The sequence below is a fragment of the Borostomias antarcticus genome (genome assembly GCF_949987555.1).
Source record: "Borostomias antarcticus genome assembly, chromosome: 7".
Classification (NCBI taxonomy): Eukaryota; Metazoa; Chordata; class Actinopteri; order Stomiiformes; family Stomiidae; genus Borostomias; species Borostomias antarcticus.
In genome coordinates this window covers 22,522,912-22,542,291 of record NC_140240.1, presented here as the reverse complement: position 1 = coordinate 22,542,291, position 19,380 = coordinate 22,522,912, and the positions used below count along the sequence as shown (strand labels likewise).

The 19,380-nt window shown below is 45.6% G+C and overlaps 1 protein-coding gene across 2 annotated transcripts in view; it reads left to right on the top strand.

Moving 5' to 3' along the window:
• helz (helicase with zinc finger) overlaps nucleotides 1-17,541 on the top strand; it is a 56,944-nt gene extending 39,403 nt beyond the window's left edge. For both annotated transcript variants that reach the window (XM_084441063.1, XM_084441062.1), the window contains 9 exons: nucleotides 197-248; nucleotides 2,950-3,137; nucleotides 3,856-4,069; nucleotides 4,253-4,332; nucleotides 4,418-4,958; nucleotides 5,216-5,438; nucleotides 6,160-6,802; nucleotides 11,841-12,138; nucleotides 13,252-17,541. In XM_084441063.1, coding sequence (XP_084297189.1) covers nucleotides 197-248; nucleotides 2,950-3,137; nucleotides 3,856-4,069; nucleotides 4,253-4,332; nucleotides 4,418-4,958; nucleotides 5,216-5,438; nucleotides 6,160-6,802; nucleotides 11,841-12,138; nucleotides 13,252-13,592 — 2,580 coding nt within the window. In that variant the 3' untranslated portion in view covers nucleotides 13,593-17,541. The remainder of the gene's footprint in view (nucleotides 1-196; nucleotides 249-2,949; nucleotides 3,138-3,855; nucleotides 4,070-4,252; nucleotides 4,333-4,417; nucleotides 4,959-5,215; nucleotides 5,439-6,159; nucleotides 6,803-11,840; nucleotides 12,139-13,251) is intronic.
• The last annotated feature ends 1,839 nt before the right edge of the window (nucleotides 17,542-19,380 follow it).

The following is a 19,380-nucleotide window of genomic DNA, read 5'->3' as shown; positions in this document are numbered from 1 at the left end:
ACATATGTGGGACACCCCCCTCCCCCACACACACACACACACACACACCCCAGACCTTCCCTCCAACCACTGCCTGCTGTCGCTGCAATCTTTCGCTCCCCCCTCTCTCTCTGTCTCTCTCTCTCTCCTACTCCTACAGACCTCTGCTGGTTTCTAAACTTCTAAACCCTCCCCCTCTCTGTTTTTGGTTCTGCAGGGGAAAGGGCAACACGCCAACCACGCGGAACACTTTCCACCCGAAGGGTTCGGTGAGTGTCTGACCAGTCCCTCTAACGTTCAGTAGTACGTGACCCCTGGTGAGTGTCTGACCAGTCCCTCTAACGTTCAGTGGTACGTGACCCCTGGTGAGTGTCTGACCAGTCCCTCTAACGTTCAGTGGTACGTGACCCCTGGTGAGTGTCTGACCAGTCCCTCTAACGTTCAGTAGTACGTGACCCCTGGTGAGTGTCTGACCAGTCCCTCTAACGTTCAGTAGTACGTGACCCCTGGTAAGTGTCTGACCAGTCCCTCTAACGTTCAGTAGTACGTGACCCCTGGTGAGTGTCTGACCAGTCCCTCTAACGTTCAGTAGTACGTGACCCCTGGTGAGTGTCTGACCAGTCCCTCTAACGTTCAGTAGTACGTGACCCCTGGTGAGTGTCTGACCAGTCCCTCTAACGTTCAGTAGTACGTGACCCCTGGTGAGTGTCTGACCAGTCCCTCTAACGTTCAGTAGTACGTGACCCCTGGTGAGTGTCTGACCAGTCCCTCTAACGTTCAGTAGTACGTGACCCCTGGTGAGTGTCTGACCAGTCCCTCTGTACACTAGTAGTGCACAAGCACTTTGGCCAAGGCTCTCAACGCCTCCACACAACCGGGATCAAAGGCTCTCTGTTTATCTGAGGCTTGTCATAGAAATTGTTATTTCTCAGTCCTTTGTTTTACAGTTTCACTCTTCCTCCCTCACCTCTTCACATGCAAAACCCCTGCCTGTGCTAACCTCATTTATAACAGGATGACATCCCCAGGAGGTCGATACACCCAGAATTACTGTCTCCACTAGTGACTTCCCATTGTCTTCATTGTCTGTGTAGAAACCTTTTAAGATTTTACCGCCCTTTTTCCCATATCATGTGTCCGACCTCTCGGCCATTGTTAATGACGTGTTGATGAGTTAGACAATCAGATCTTAGAAACGTCATATCCGGATCGCTTTGTTTATAACAGCGCGCAAGCACAAACCCAGCTGCTTCTGCTTGGGTGAAACACTTTCCTGTGTTTTGTCCAGAAGTCCGATTGCAATTGTATTTTTTCCTAATAAATCAGACTGAACCTTTTTGAGCGAAACTTGGCAAATCATTTTTTTACATTTGATACTGTAGCTATATGAAATTTATTTAATAATACATTTTATTAATTTCCACTACAGGCTGCTTTACAGGCTGGTTTATTCATCGTTAAGTAGTCAAGGTTTTAGGAGAGGTGTTTTTCCCCCAGACTATAATCTTATGTTTTACTATTTCATTTAACTTGGATTGAAGGAAAAGCTTGGTATAAAAGCATCATAAGCATATACAACGGTCCATATAAAATTTGACAGACTTTGCACTCATAAGATAATAGTGCTCAGTGTTTGGTATTAGTACTATAAACTACTAATATTCGTGCTAGAGAGCCATCAGCTAACCATATAATGGATCTCTATGGGCCTATATATGTACTTAGCTGTGACGTGAGCAATGAGCCCTATTAATAAGGGTGCAAAGTTTGTCAATGTTTATATGGACCGTTGTATATGATCATACATAACCTCATAACAGGGCTTGTGATGCTTAATACCAAACTACTCCTTAAACTAGGGCTAGGAGTCGTTCTAGGTCACTTTGGAGTTTGACAGCATCCATTTAGGGCCCAGACATCATAATGCTACTCCGGTAGACGGTAATATAAAATTCCTGGCCAGAAACCCACAGCCGCACGGCTCAGCGGTTCGCCGGCGCTCTCAGAAGACCCTGCCGGAGAAGCCAGGCGGCGAGCAGAATGTCCCGTACTCCGCAACTCCGGGACTGTCGTGACAAATCCAGTCGTCCTGCTTGGCCACGCATGAGCGCTCTGTGAGACGCCGGGGAGAGGGGGAGGAAAAGAGCAAGAAGGATGGAGAGAGAGGGGGGGGGTGGTTTTGAGAGAGAGAGAGGGGAGGTACTGTAGAAAAGGGTGGCAGATTAGAGCTTTATTGTGCTTCAGACTTCAGCCGGATGAAAGGATGAGGATGAAAGGATGAGGTGTTCCCAATCTCCCTACCCAAGGTTTATAAACATAATCATTATCACTACCCAACAGTACTTGTCTGTCCATCTCCCTTCTCTCCTCCAGCCCTCCACACACACGCGTGCGCACGTGCGCAACATCCAGCTGCGGAGCTTCATAATTCAGTATGAGATGAGATATGATGCATCAAGGCCCGAGGCTACTTTAGTGACCCAGACTAGAATAACAGAGCCAGGAATCATGGTGTAATATGCTCGCGAGCGACGTGCAGTCAGCCTAGCTGTTCTTTTCGGATCATTAGGGAACAGATGAGCATATTGCCCTTAAACCAATATAGCTCAGTCCACTGCTTTAAAGACCAACTCGGTGTAATTGTTGGGTTGTGTATATATAATGACGTACATTGCAAAAGGATACGGTGTTATTCATTATGGAAATGTATTTTTTTCTTTGCATTCCACACACAAGACAAGTGCAGACATATGCAACCATTAGCAAACATTAAATGTACAATGAAAAGTCCTAACTGTTGTCTGAGAGTGCCAGGCACAGTGCATTTCATATTTTATAATACACATGACAATAAAAGCCTTGAACTGAACACTCATCTGACATCACCTGAGATTTGGTGACACTTTTGTTTCATTTCATTATATGGGATATGCAATAGTTTCTTATCGACTCTCCCCCTCTCCTCTCCAGTCCAACCCAACCCGGCAGTGCTGATGGGGAACCCCATACGGGCGTTCACGCCACCCTTGGGGGGTACCCCAGCCGGCATGGGCAAGTCTCCCAGCCCCGTGCAGCGCATCGACCCCCACACGGGCGCCAGCATCCTCTACGTGCCCGCCGTCTACGGGGGCAACATGGTCATGTCCATGCCCCTGCCCGTAAGTGTTGGCCTGGACGGCTCTGCTCATACTCCCGAGGGAATCACTCGTCTGCAATCTCACACACACTCAAAACACACGCATGCTTCATACACTCGTCTCTCTCTCTGATTGGGTTCATTTCAATTCCTTGTCATTTAAGGTTTGATTTCCCTGGCGCAACGCTGTATAAATTTGCAGACACGGTATTGGAGAGCTGCTAACGAACATCTAACAACACTTCCGAGATTGCCAATTACATTTCTAATATCCGCCAGGACAAGGGTTGATTGCAAATGTTTCTATCATAGTACTTGGGAGTGGCAAACAAAAGTGTATTCTAATTGCTGATTTGTTTTGCTTGGAGCTTGAGTCAAATTAGCACAGATTCTCTGTGGACAATGAGAAAATATTTTCACTCCAGCCGATCTGACAGTTGGCCAATGCAACATCAAACGGCTCTCCCTCAGAACAAGCTGAATATTTGAGTGCCTGTCCCCACCACCTCAGTCCTCCGCACATGTTGAATGGAGCCTCTGCAGAGGAATATCTATCCACATATTAGCCAATTTCCAACATATTATATTTTAAATGATAGCATTAGCATGATTATTGAGCGCTACTTTAGCTGCCATATCAAACTGGTCAAAGGTCTGGATTGTGTATAGCGTAGCATAGCATAGTATAGTCCCTGTCCTAGACGTCGTATTGATTTACACCCCCCCCTCCCTCCCTCCAGTTACCCTGGCCCGGCTACCAGAGCCGTTTCCCCATGGACCCACGCATCATGAGCCACCAGGCGGCCATGGCCTACAACCTCAATCTGCTGCAGGCGCAGAACCGCGGCTCGCCCATCCCCTACGGTGCCGGGGGCGTGGCCCACCCCTCCCCGCTGGGCCTGGGCCAGCAGACCAGCCCCGACAAGGAGCTGCAGGCAGACCCCATCAGGAACGGTGAGGAGGAAACACAGGGAAACTGGCGTTGGGTCACGGTGGATTTTTAAGAAAGGCGGAGAGGTTTCGTGTAGTTGTCATTTTGTTTGTTAGCGAGTAGATGTCCGTTGAATTCTTATCGTGCCGTCTACCAATTACCGAGCGGCAGAGTACTTAAGAGATGTTTCTTTTTGATCGATCTAGGTAAGATGGAGGGGTGTCCAAAGTCGGAGCAGAGCCGGTTACAGACGCCAGAGAGGAAATCCTCAGACATGAAGGACAAAGTAAGTGCTTGATTCACTCTCAGAGCTGTGTGGTTTCTCATCTCCCGATCGGGAGTGGTCTTCATGCTTGCGCCTCCTCTACCAGGGAGAGTTGGACCCGGGAGGACCAGCTCGCGGACTGGACCCCCAGACGGACGGAATGGGCTTCCCCAACGCGGCGCTCCTCCACCGCAAAGACCCCTCAGGCCAAAGACCCCTCAACTACCACCTGGCGCCGCCCAACCCCGCCGCCTTCGCCCCGCCCGGACCCCACCCGGGGGGCCGCGCCTTCCCCCAGCCGCAGTACCCCGTCTCCAGGCTTCCCTTCCGGGTCCAGCCCCAGCACCCCGGCCCCTCCATGGCTCAGCAGAACCAGCAGCATGCGGCCCAGCTGTCCCCCGCCTACCCCAGCGGCAGCCACAACCCCTCCTTCTTTGGCGGCGGGCCCATGCCCCCCCCTCCTCACAGAGGGGTGCAGTCGCCCGGCCTGGAGGGAGGCGACCCGGGCGTCTCGGAGGAGATGGGCAACCCCATGAGGGGACCAGTCGGGCACCAGGGGGGCCACCACCCGGCCCTCTCCCAGCAGCCCGCCCGGGTCAACAGTTTCGGGGAGGAGGGTCAGGACACAGGCATGGCAGATGGGCTGGGTGAGTAACATCAGCACCTCAGTTAAGCTTTCATGCAACTGCCACAAGGCTAGGTGATTGGACACTCGGAAATGAGTGTCATCATCACGATTAACACACACTTTAAAGGTTTCAATTTGAGTATGGCCCAGAGTGAACGGTACCGCACTAGTCTCTCTTTTGGCTCAGTGCCGGGTAATGTCGCCAGACTGTGCTCACTCTTTTTTTTTGGCGCCGATGATACCATCTCACGTACGCCTCCTCCTCACCCCTTCCAGACCCCATAGCTCTGGAGGCCCTGAGCCAGCAGGCCAGGCTGAGCCAGTGGGGGGAGCCAGGGCCCTTCCTCCAGGGCGGGGTGGCCTTCCCCCTGCCCCAGCAGCTGGCCCACCTGGCTCAGCCCGGCCTGGCCCGCATCCCCCCGCAGCTGATCCGGCCCAGCTGGAGGCTGAGCGCCAGCATGGAGGAGGAGGCCGCGGCCGGCGGGCCGCCCTTCACCAGGTAACCTCCTCAGATCTCTGTCTCAATCCAACTTTATTTATACAGCATATGTAGTCATACAGTACATCAAATGTAACTCCCAAGTTATGAACATAAAAAGTAGAAATATGGAAGTATAAAGGAACATGAGTTAAAATAAAATAAAAATACATGAAAATTAAATAAAACTAATAGTAACATAAGAACTAATGTGGTGTTCCATTTGTATCCGAGCTCAGGATTTGGTGTTTGGGAGGACGTAATATTGCAGTTAAAAGCGTTCCAGAAACAAAAGGCGAAAAAACATGAAAACCCCACTTTGGCCACATCTTTGTAGTTCTATCCAAGTTGGCCATTGTTTTCAATACCAGTTGATGATGACAAACTAAATGCTGTTTACGAACACTGAACAAACACCCGGGTCAACGGTCTCAATGGTCCGTAGCAACCATGGGTGTATTAATAGAACGGTAGCAACATTGTCTACTGATTGAAGTTGAACAGTACTGTGTGTGCGACTGATTTAATGAGACACAAATCAGACCGAAGCGCTAATAAAGTCTTATAACAGCTTTCACTTTTTGTTGATGCGTGGAGTATCCATCTTGATTTGACGTCAGCAGTTCACGATGAAGTCGGGGCTGATTTTTTCACCTTGAGTAAAATGGCGGAAAAACAAGTTTAGATGACGCATTTGATGATAATTTTGTCGTCGAACTCCCACCCTTCCCCCTCCTCTCAGGTACCCAGGCCTGCTGAGAGAGATGCCCCCCCAGGAGCAGCCGGACCCCCGGGATCCATCTGAGATGCAGCCCCCTCCCCAGTCCCGTCTGCTCCAGTACCGCCAGGTCCAGGCCCAGTCCCGCTCCCCGGGCGACCCCTCCTCCCCCTCGGCCAACGCCGCCGCCCACCACCACGTCGGCGGCCCCTCCTTCCCCCCGGGGGGGCCCTACCCCCACGACGCCGGCCGCGACCTGGACCTCCTCAACAGCCCGGCTCTGCAGCAGCCCAACCCGCTGTACAACCCCGGCGCCGCCGCCTACCCCCACTCGGCCCACCAGCCCCAGGGCCACTCTGCCTCCCCGCCCCCTCCGCCCCCCCCTCCTCTCCCTCCTCCCCCGCCGGCGCACGTCAAGTACCTCCTCCAGGAGGCCCAGTGGCCTCACGGCGGAATGGCCCAGAACCACATGCTGGGCCAGGGCCAGGGCTTCCCCTATGGGCTGCCCGTCATGGCTCACCCGAGCCGGCAGGAGCAGGTCCACCTGATGCAGCTCCACCACCACCAGCACCAGCAGCAGCAGCAGAGCCAAGGCCCTGGACAGGAGTCCTACCACCCTCTCTCCCCCAGAACAGCAGCAGCCACAGCCCTTCACAACATAGAAGAGGTAAGGCCCGGCCGAGCAAGCAAGAGTGTGTCTCTCTCTCCCTCTCCCTCTCCCTCTCTCCCTCTCCCTCTCCCTCTCTCTCTCTCTCTCTCTCTCACCTCACCTCACCTGACTTGACTTGGAAAATCATCTAGTTAAAAGTAAGGGTGGGAATCTCTTGGCACCTCACAATTCTGATTCAGAGGGCAACGATGCGATTATGAAACGAATAATCGATTTTAAACGATTATCGATGCATCTTGGTGCTTCAACATTTTTTTTATTGGTGTCTCATGTTTGTCGTGTTCCCAAAGAATTTTGTTTTCTACGCAATTTGCATACTGTGTGGCTCTTGTCCTGGGGCCTGTTCCAGAAAGCGGGTTCAATAAAGCCCGTGTCTAAGCCTGAAGTTTTAATTGACTTATGCTGAGCTCGGCAATGCTGAATTTTCGGTTCCAGAAATGCGGATCCCAGCTGATCCCAGTTGGCTCAATCAACCTTGAATAGGTACCGCTTGAGTCACTATGGCAACCAAAGACAACAAAAGATCGGCCTACGTCACCCCGGTGGAATTCGAAATTTTATCGCGTGCATAGGGTGATTTCGGGCACAAAATCCGTAAGAGTCAAAGTTCTAGTTTATGTAACCACACTGTTTTAATATTCGGCTAGCCTACAGGTGAAAAGTGGTGGAATCTCATTGATTAATGTTGATTAAAGCACACTTGGCATATAAAAACCTAACGTTGGCCTACATTTGTTATAATGTGTGCAGCATCACACACAGTCTTAAAAGTGCAGAGAATGAGGGCTGGTTTCTGAATCTGAATCGGTTTATTGCCAAGTAGTTTACAACATACTGGATTTAGCTTTGGTCAATATACTGCATAACATTGATGTAGACGAGGGTGCAGGGACAAGATGAGTAGTACAAAATAGGAATACAATATACAAATGGAGTGAGATGTGTAGACCTAGGCTACAAAATGTAATGCATGCGTGAAATTTTGTGTGGAGGTGCGTGTAGGCTATGTACAGTAGCCTATACATGTATGCCCTACAATCAGTGGTCAGGTAGGCTATATTGTATACAGTATATGAATGAATAGTGTTTGTAATTTTAATAATGTAGGCTACCTGCACCGATGACCTGCACATTAATGCTGTGGAACGACTTCCTGTTCACTCATTTACAGTAGGCACAATGAGGTTGCAGCATTACCAGAATATTATGTAAAATATCGTCATTAACTTCAACTGAATGCTTTCAACATAGTCACCTGCTATTCTGTGGAATTCCTCCTTCATGGTCAGAGGTTGTGTCCAGAGCAAGGGACACTTTCCTTAGTTATGGCTCAGACGCACAGTAGTTTTCCCAATGTGTTCTGCATCGACAATGTAATTAAAAAAAAAAAAAAAACTCCCGTTTGCAGAAACGCAGGGCAGCCCACATAATTTGCTCTGATGCAAGAGCACGGCCACAATGTGATTTGTGTAGTCTAATAATAGCGATTTCAGGTCGGCGAATTGGAGACATACTGGAGTTTGCGGAAAAACTAACTTTATTAGATAATCCTCGTGGAATGATAGGATCCCATCCCAGTCTTAAAATCCTCTCCCGGTGAAACATGCATTTAAAACTTCACGAAAAACGTCATCTGGTAGGGAGAGACGGGGAGAAAGTCTGGATTTTTAGAGAGAACCTGCTAGTGAGCAGGTTAGGTTGACAGAATGAGTTACCATGGTAACCGACCCACGCTTTCAGTGAACTCGGCTTTCTGGAACGAGTTTGTTGCCTTTCTTTCACCTGTTTGAGTTGTTTCTCTGCCTGGAATGGAAAACCCAGGCTTTCCCTCATTTGAGGGTTAACAAAGTCAGGATTTCCATTAAACCCGCTTTCTGGAATACCCCCCCGGCAGGGTTTCCGTTAGCCGGTAATTACCGGTTTTTGTCCGGAAAAATCTGTTGAAGTCCGATATATTAAAATCTCTCCAGTCATAATGTCCAGACAAAATAATTCTCCCTAATTGTATTAGGCCTACAATAGGCTAAAATTAAATTTCCATATATCATGATTCCTTTTGAATATAAAAAACGAATAGGCCTATTCACTTTGTTCTGTTAATGTGTAGGCTATTGGCTAGTAGGCCTATGCGATGAAAAAATAGCCATAAGATAAACCTGCCTATAGGCTAATGGGCCGATCGATGGAGCTTGAGGCGAAAATGGCGAAAATGCATAGGCCTATTAATATCGAATGGAAATTAGCCTATGCACGTTGTAAGTTCTTACACTTTATTTAAGTAGGCTATATTTATTTTCCAAGAGTTTTGTTCTATTTTAGCCTATCGGATATAAGGCCAAAATAAGGCTATAGGCCTAGCCTATGAATTCCAATCAGCGCAGCCGTACGTAGGCCTTAAATTAAAATGTTACGAGAAGCCTTCATGTTGCCTAACCTCTTGCACTTTTAAATAAAAATGTTCTATATCTAGACATGCATTGTGGCATTTCTTTATTTAGCCCAGCCCGCCTATCAGTTGTTTCTCAACAGTTATATCCTCCTCATCCTCATAGCCTACTGTGATGTCCGTGGTTATAACGACGCTGTTTTATTGATAAAAATGGTAGGCTAAAACTGGAAAGAGAAATTAGTAAACGCATATTACTGTCGCGAATCCCAAACCAATTAGCCTACATCCTCAAATCTGATTCATGCAATTTAAATAAACATTCATGTTCTAGCCTACAGTCGCAATTCAAAGGTGACTATTTTTGTGGCTGTGCAATTACATATAGGCCTAGCGCATGGAATCATGACAGCCTATCACACATTTAATCATACAGATGGGAAATTAGACAAAAAATGGCATATATAAGCTACACAACGGCCAATCACCGCGACAAACACCTATAATAGGCTTAATATTATATTGTAATATAATGACCGGAATTTCTCCAGTTTGTCCGGAAAAGTCTAATCTTCCCGGACACATTGACTGGTACCGATTTTCTCTAATGGAAACCCTGCCCCCCAGTCTTTTTTCCCTTCAACTTCACAGGTTAAGTTTGTTAAGTTCTTCCATACTGTACATTCACTTTTAAAGCATCACAGGTTGTGTTGTGCTTCCATACTGTACATTCACTTTTAAAGCATCACAGGTTAAGTGTGGTGAGTTGTGCTTCCATATCAATCAATCAATCAAAGCTTTATTTGTATAGCGCATTTCATACCCAGAGGCAACACAATGCGCTTTACAGAGAACAAGGGAGGTGGGCAGACGTCCCACCCCTACATATTCCAGAGGGAAGCAAAAAAACAGTAATCACCCGGGGGCCAGATAAGTGAGCTGTAAAAATTCTTCCCTGACCCCTCTCAACAAGGCGATCGAGCAAGCTCCTGGAGTATGTTTGTCTACCGGCTAAGAACATTTATAAAGCAATAAATAACATTAAATTACATTTTCAGAGTAAGAGAGGCTAATAACATCATAGGAGAGACATGGCAAACACTGGTGTATGTCTGTGCGTGAATGTGTCTGGGCCCAGATAGAGGCAGGGGTCAGGGGTAGGGTCGGGGTAGGAAAAGGATACGGACCCGGGTTAGGGTGAGGGGAAGGGGATCTGAGCCCAGGACTGGTGTATGTCTGTGTGTGTGTGAGTGTGCCTGGGTCCAGGTAGAGGCAGGGGTCAGGGGTAGGGTGGGGGTAGGAAGAGGATACGGACCCGGGTTAGGGTGAGGGGAAGGGGGTACTGGGCCCAGGCCTAAAGCCGGAAGTGGACTGGTGTATGTCTGTGTGTACGTGTGTGTGTGTGTTAACTAATTTACTACGACATCTGCAGCAGACACAGGGGTATCTATCGGACTCAGGGTGGTCTGCTGGTGACAGTGGGGCATCCACTGGACCTGGTTAGAAGATAGGAGGGAGAGAGAGAGGCACTAGGGAGAGGGGAGGCAGAACAGGGTTAGTAGCACACAGAGCCATATATAGAGCAATACATTACGTCAAACTACATTTTCAGAGCAAGAAAGGCTAAGAGCATCATGGGAGAGGTGTGGCAAACACTGATGTGTGTCTGTGTGTGTGTGCGTGCCTGGGCCCAGATAGAGGCAGGGGTTGGGGTAGGGTGGGGGTAGGAAAAGGATACGGACCCGGGTTAGGGTGAGGGGGAGGGGATCTGAGCCCAGGACTGGTGTATGTCTGTGTGTGTGTGAGCGTGAGTGTAAGTGTGCCTGGGTCCAGTTAGAGGCAGGGGTCGGGGGTAGGGTGGGGGTGGGAAAAGGATACTGTACATTCACTTTTAAAGCAGGGGGTGCAGGGGGTGCCGGTCAGATTTCTTTCTCATGCTCAGCCATCTTCACCAAAACTCAAACGTGAACTAGACGCACATGTTTGTTTTCACCAACGCTTCCACATCAAGCCACAAGGAACTGACGCTTAGCACGGCCCTTTTTCGTTCTGATCATGAGTTTTCGGCATCGAACGATGCATCGTTCAAGAGAGAGTCTGTGTTCCGTAGCCACGCCCCTTTCACCAACATTCCGTGTCCGTCTCTAATTCTCTAATTCCACCGTTACGTGAACATCGTTTGAAAAAGAAACTGTCACACTGACCCAAGAAGAGAATTACTGTGCTACAGGTCCATCTCAGTATGTAGGGAGAAAATGGCAATGTTAAGTAATGCTGGCAATATATATAACATATATTATATTAATATTATATTATACTGTGTGTTCCTCGAGAAACCTTGGAGTGAGGTGACATCAGTGATTGTGAGGATCTAGGCCAGTGTTTGATTTGTTTTGATTAGGACTAAGGTAATGGCTGATCTAGCTTACATCACAGTCTTCATTCTTTTGTTGATTTTCAAGGACTGAGTGAGGAGAATTAATTGAATAACCACCTTTTCAGTACCTTAAACTTAATCTATTCTCTCTCTCTCTCTCTCTCTCCCTCTCTCTCTCTCTCGCTCCCTTCTCTCCCACCTCCTTCTCTCCCTCCCTCTTCCTCCTTCTCTCCCTCCCTCCCTCCTTCTCTCCCTCCTTCCCCCCTCCCCAGTATGAACCCAGGGGTCCCGGCCGGCCCCTCTACCAACGTCGAATCTCCTCCAGCTACCCAGACGAGACGGCCAGCGCCCAGGCGCCCCAGCCCTGTCCCACCGACCCCCAGGAGCACCCCCACCCCCACGCGCAGCACCCTCACCAGCACCAACACCAACACCCCCACCACGCCCCCTACGGCTACCCCCCGCCTGAGCTGTGGCCCGGCAGCGGAGGAGGAGGAGCGCCCCCCGGCCCGTTCCACAACATTCCATGCAACGGCGCCAGCACACTCACTCAGCACCGCGACCTCCTAGGTAATAATAATAATAACAATAATAATTAATTAATTATATTTATGAAGCGCTTTTCATTCATCTCAAAGTGCTGAAAAACGGTGACAAACGCGTTAACTAACGTTAACATTACCTCAGTTTCTGAACTTAGCTTAGCTTAACCCAACCCAGCTTAACGTTAGCCAAAGCTAACTTAGCTAAACCTAGCTTCCGTAAACTAAATGTAGAACGTAGCTTCTGTAGCAGAAGCAGTACGGGCCGTGGTGGCACCGTCCAGTAGTTCATCAGCAGTTGCCTCTGTAGGCTACTCAGCAGTGAGTAGCAGCCTGTCATTTTTTGAGGAAAACAAGTCATCTCTTCATAATGGTGGCCGCCTACATCCTCAATTGAAAAGATCACACTGTGCCTACCACGGTAGTATAGTGGCCTATGTCAAACTATGCCTATATGCTGACTTAGACCATTCTATTATTTGTTTTTTGAAAAACTTGAAAATATGACTTGGGCCATTATTTTAAGAAGGTGACGATATGATATGTTGTTGTACGCCACTGTTCTGTTATTCAATCTAAACTGTATTTTCTTCACTGGGAGTGACGGAGAGGATATGACAGTGTCGTCAAACCTCTAGCTAGAAGTCTGTTTGGCACAAGAATGACAAGTTAGAGGTGTTGGAGTGGCATTGTAGTGACAGGTGACTGCCAGTAAAGTATTTTAGGTTTGAGGTTTAAGATGACAGTTGTCAGCCAAGAAATGTGACTGGAAGTCTGCCAGCTTGTTTGGCCTTTATGAAGTGTGAACGATAGTCTGGCTGATTGGCCTGTCCTCTGGTTGTCCTTCTTAGTGATGCCGCCAGTGCTAAGCATAGTAAACACCAAAGACAATAGTATTTTGATGTCAGTAGTGGAATTTCTTATTCCGTTGTTGTGCAATACAAAATGATTGTAGCTACACTACGAGTCTTTTAAAATTGCCTTGAGAAAAAATAAAAATAAAAGTTACCCAGCCTCATCTAATTTTGCTTCTCTCCCCCCTGGTTACATCACCCCTCCCTCCTCCTCTATCCTCTCCCCCTGGTCACCTCACCCCCCCCCCCCCCCCCCCCCTCCTACTCCTCATCCCTCTCTCCTGCAGCGTCATCTAAGGCGTTGCGGCAGGCGGAGGAGCAGATGAAGGCCGAGGCAGTGGCCCAGCCACCCCCCCACTCCCTCCAGCACCTTGGACAGTTCCCTCCCCTCATGCCCAACAAGAAGAAGCAGCAGCAGCCCCCCCCCGAGCCAGGCCAGGGTCCTGGGGGTCCCCAGAACCTGAGCAAACCCCCCACCATGTCCTACGCCAGCGCCCTCCGCGCCCCGCCCAAGCCCAGAACGCGCCCCGAACAGGTCAAGAAGAACAGCGACCCCCTCTCCTTACTCCAAGAGCTCAGTATAGGAAGTTCAAACGGTAGCAACGGATATTATTCCTATTTTAAATGAGCGCGCCCCCCCCCACATCCTCACAAAAAAGAAAAATCAGCAACAAAAAAAAAGAAAAAATTTTGTGAAAAAAGAAAAAAAAAACGGTACAAGTGCTTTTACAAATCGTTTTTATTGATAGTTTTTGTTTCCCGCTTTTTTGTTTTGTTTTAAACTTTTATTTGTAACAGTCAAATCTTTCTTGTTTCACATATCTGTGAAAAGGTAAACCATAAGTATATATAATTAATGCATTACTGGTATATATACATACTCATTATGTATATATGAATATATACTTATAATATGTACACTTGTATATGTACGTAATGCAAAAAAAATGTTGAAAAAAGGTTTTAAAAATTAAAAAAAATATATAAAAAAAATACGCCAATCGGTTGACCACTTGGCTTGTGGTTTGTTCCTCCTTATTGAAGTTGGTTATGCTGGCCACTAAATAAGTACGTTGAAGGGTTTCTTGGTTTTGTTCAGTTTTTTTTTTTTTTTTTTTTCGAGTGGGCTTTACACGTCTTGATTTTCATCCTAATTGTGATAATGTGGGGTAAAAAAAAAAAAAAGCTAAGTGGTCAACCGATGTTTGAATTATATGGAACATTGTATAGAAGTAGATAAATTCTCCTCTAATCTGTACATATAAAGAAAATAAATGACTGAGTTGTATGCCACAAACATGTACCCCAGATTTTCCTGTACCATGTTCGCATTTAGCCTTCCATTGGTTTGCTTTTCATCCTTAAGCCTTAGTCATCCTCACCTTTAACCTTTCACCTGCAGTGACAACTTAATCGGTTCAGTCATCGTGATTCTTACATAAAATGCATGCGCACACACGCACACAACACACATAGTTCAAAAATACATTTATAGACTACAAATGTGTCTGTAAATTTCCCTTTTTCCCCACAGGCTTCCTATCTTTGAGGATATTGAAAATGGTACATACGTGATAAGCATGCATAGTCGCATGGCGGTGAGGCGTAGCCCTTCCGTTGCGTGATTCCATCTTAGAGAGAGGAAGTAGGAATGAAAGAATCAAGAGTCCAATACCATCTTTTGTGGACTGGCTTGTCAGCTGGTCAGTGCATGTGCTACAGTATAACTAGAGTACACGGTCTCTTGAGATCGCAGGCTGGTTGTCTTTCGTAGTTATGATTCCCCGTGTGGATTCTTCTATGTTCAATGAAACTACCCTGATCACTAAAAGCTTTGTCACATTCCTCTCACTGATACGGTTTCTCAACTGTGTGGATTCTTGTCTAGCTAACTAGATGACTCATACACCTGTTATTCTCCTACCCAGATATTCTATTGATTAAAAGGCTTGCCTGGGTCGGGTGGATTATGACAGGGTTCAATCTGAACCTGATTAATTTCCAATCGGCAAGGCTTTAACGATATGAGCTGGTGATTTCTTTTTGTAAGCAGAGACTTCAGATTTGAGTTGACGGGCAGTCCGAGTCTTTTGGAGAGGTTTTTGTGTGGCAGGAGGTGTTGTGAAGGAACATGAAAGTGTAGAGAGGGAGCATGTGCAGGTTTGAAGGGGTGTTCCTCCTGGCAGGTGGAAGAATTTGGTAGATGTCTTTTGATTAGAGCTTCAAGGTGAACCAGTAACAACTGTCACAGTGGTTCCTTCAGATGATGTAAGCCCTGTTTTAACTCGATTACTCCCTTGTACTGAAACGTCTAACAGCAATACCGCATTCTTCTGTAACACATTGTATTTGACGTTCCCTATTATGTTTCAACAGAAATCACTTTTACCAAACTCTTGTCAGGACAAATGTATTGTTTTTGTCAGGCAAATTCATAGTGCACGAATATGTCTCCTTTGCAATGTCTCCGAATGTTTTAATTTTTATCATAATGTAAATGCAATCAGCGTGGGTCTTCACCAGAATGTTTCTTCCACTCTTGGCTAACAAGTATAAGTACATTGGTTTCCATTCAGATCAGTTAGACACTTGTATCTTGAGCAAAATCTGATTTTCAAAGAATTTTACTATGAAGCTGTCTGTACACCATGTATAGTTTGTGCTCTCGTTAATTTCCCTCATTAAAAAGAACAAAGCTGGAATGACAAAATCATGACAATTATTAAAGATAATTTATCAAATGCAGGTCGCTAGGCTAGTTGGTAATTTTTGTTCCTGGTGAAAGGTCACTTGCTGACGTTACTGGAAATAATTTATTATTTTTCTGAAATTCTTTTGTTATAGCTTTTTCCCCTCAACACAATTGACAAAACATTTTTATTTTTTTTATTTTAAGGATAATTGTGACAATGTATGTTAACTTTTTAGCTTGTTTATGTATTGGCCCATCAATCTAAATAACTTCTCTCTAGAGTTCAATATACTGTCAGACAGAACACATCTAGTAACAACTTTCCTTTTGGTCATATGACTATAACGGGGACTATGATTTATTTCAAATTTTGCCATAGTTAGCATTCTGAGGTCCAAATTGAAAAGGTTGGGCGTTTTTGACTCATCACTCAAAATACACAAACTTGTAAATATGAATTTTCTAGATATTTACAAACAATGTTTTGGGATTGCCTCAATTTTGTAGAAGCAGTTTAAAGAAGAGTTATGCCCTTTTTAATTATGCAAATTAACAAAAACGACATAAATGGATAACGAGGACCCAGGTGGCAGTTACATCTAATAAAAATGTAACTTTTTAGATTCATTTTTATAAGATAACTTTTGTCTGTTTTGACAGAGGACAGTTTATGTTGCAGGCTTATAATACATTTTTAATTTACTGTAGAATACTTCTGAGTAAATGTTGCAGGATATCCTCTATTTTATTTCTAAATCACAGATAAACAAGATAATTTTAATTTTACCGGTTGTGAAACGACAATGATTTTTGTGAAGACTGCGTTCTTTATGTGCATGCCAACATGACCGGACTAGTTTTTATCCCTATTTTTTATCAAAATGGTTATTGATTATTGATTTTTGGGGGGAAAAGAGAGAAAATGTTTTTGTTCTGTCCCTACAAAGTCACATTTTGGTATATTATTTGATGTGTACAATGACTTGTGACATTATGAACAAAACTATTATGATATTTTACTAACATGTCAATGAACTATGTAATGGTCATGTACGTTTTTTTTTCTTCCTGAAATAATTTTACAGGGCAAAGGTTGCTCCCAAATACGTTCCGCATACTATTAAGCTTTAAGTATTGCAGAGAAGTGGATATCGAACTTCAATCAGCTTTCCACAAATTATTTGTTGGCTAATCTCTAAATTGTGCAATACTAACTTCTGCAGTCATTCAGATGTCTTTGTCTACTTCAGAAACATGAGATCGAGCCATTATACATGTAAGTCCTTTTAACCTAAGTAAGTTTTTTAACCTGTGGACATGGTAGAGTTTTGGTCTGGTGCTGTGTTATGTAGGCTACAACCATCAGACCTGTCTGACTCATTTCCTCAACTTTGACACCCTTCTGGGGTTTTTTTCTGTTTGTTTTTTTCTGTTTTTTTCCCTACTCCAGAACCCAGGCACACAACAACATGCCTACTGTACATGGATTTTTTTTAACTCAGAGTTGCCTTTTATATACAGTACATCTTACAGAACCAACTTGGAATTGCAATTTATTTGGGTGCAACCTCTGCCCGTCCAGTAGAGAGAGCACTGTGTCCAGCCTTTTGTAAAAGCCACATCCTTTGTTGTTGTCGTCCATCTTGTCTCCAGTCTCCTCCATTGCGCCCCCTGCCCTTACAACAGTTAATCAATGGCACACCTGGTATAATGTATTCAGATCCCATTGGTTCCACATGTGTGGGTCCATATTAATGAATATTTCTGTTTCACTCTTCATTTCAATTGGTGGTGATTATGATAAAGGATTTAGACTATGTTTCAAAGGTTTTCTTTTGTTTTTTAAATTTGTTTCTCTATTAAAGTGTTTTTATTGAAATGGTTACTCTTGACTCCTGTATTGTTTTTAGCGACATGATGAGATGTGCTTGAATAGCTCAAAAAGAGGATCGCTTTCCTTCTACGTCGTCTGACGGATAACCCGGAAGTTCTGAGATCTCAAAACCTGTCGCATTCAGCATCTGTTGAACCCCGCCTGGCACTTCAGTGGAGAGCATCTCAACCCCGTCCCTTCTTTCTTAGAGTTGATGACTCCATCTCTTTCCCTGTCACACGCCCCCCCTCCCTCCCTCTCTTTCTCCCATGGTTCCTCTGCCACCTCGGCCTAGGCTGCGAGTCTGGAATCTAAATGAACCCATCAAGAGAGCGTTGACAAAGGATCTCGCATCAAATGCATTGAAGGGCAGGGGAGTGCACTCCTGATGTCTTGCATCACTCCCTACCTCCTCTACACACACACACACTGACACACAGTCATGCGTACACCTCAATGCGAGGTTTTATGGACTGCGCTGGCTCTGGCATGGAACTCAAAGCCCCTGTCAATGGTAACCATGTTTCAAAGCCTGTAAAAGAAGAATTATTCCATAAATGATTCAATCCATATAGAAGGCTTTCATGGTCCACCTGGGATCGCACATACCCGCTTAACATGGCTCCGCTTCATCAACATTCATAGTGACTCCTTTTGTTCTCTGACCAAGCTCAAAGTACCACTTTTGAATGCCAGCATGTGGAGAGGGAACTGTAGGAGAAAATGCATGAAGTGGGTTTGCTAAACCTCAATATTAGTGAATTTTATTTTAATTAGAAACAATTTATTGGTTACACCAAACATGGTAACACACTCGTTTTGGAAAACGAGACCGGGTCCGACTAGGACAACTTAATGCATGAGTTATATAAGACATGGATAAATAAGACAACCAGGCAGGTTCAAGACTGCAAGTCTCATGTAGCTTAGATATAATTTGCCGACATATTTCAATTTTACCCCATCCATTCAATCAAATATCACATGGGGAAAGATGCATAAGACGTATATGTTTTAGATGGAAGCACATGTACATTCAGTATATCAAAAAATTCCTAGACTAGTATTTCCACTAATACAAAAGCAGTATCATTCATAACATAAAAATGTACCCAAAGTGTTTGTACATCAGTTTATCATGCTGCTTGTCCATAGGGACCATCTATCAACAGTAGCCGAAAAACAAGCATTCAGTTTCTTCTCATCCTGTGTAGGTTGATGATCTGAGGTGATTTAATTAGGAAAAGATACAAGAACATGATGAGGAGGACATTACAGTACTCTTATGCTTCAGAGACGGTAGCTACCGGATCAATTTTCTCACAGTGAACATCAAATGTCTGAATGGTTTCTTTCACAGACCTGCAAACTTGTCACCTTTTGGCTACAGTCACCTTTTTTATGTTAACCATGGTAGTTTCAGTGAATCTAGAGGCTTTTAGTTTTGTACATCGTCACCTTTTTTACTACTCCAGAGTTTGCAGGTCTGCTTTCAGGTGATAAATTGTACTACATTGAAAGGGTCTTGAGTAGCTGATTGAACATGAGTCACATGCAGACTAATTGGAGCGCTGGACTTTCAATATCTCTTTGGTTTACCGGCTAGGCTTGAAGCTACCCAAATGTCAAAGAAATTGTCCTGTTTTGTCCCGAGCCTCTTTCTGTGTCTTGTGGTGCACCTGCTAGAACTGAACCTTTTCCAACGTTGCAACCCTGAACATTGAATGGTTCAGACAGACGGGGTGTTTAACATTCTGGCTGGACTCTGGAAGGCACATCGTACAAACAAGCCTGCACTGTCCTATCTCAGTCTTCCAGACAGCCCAGTTGGTTTAGACAGGAATCTCTCAA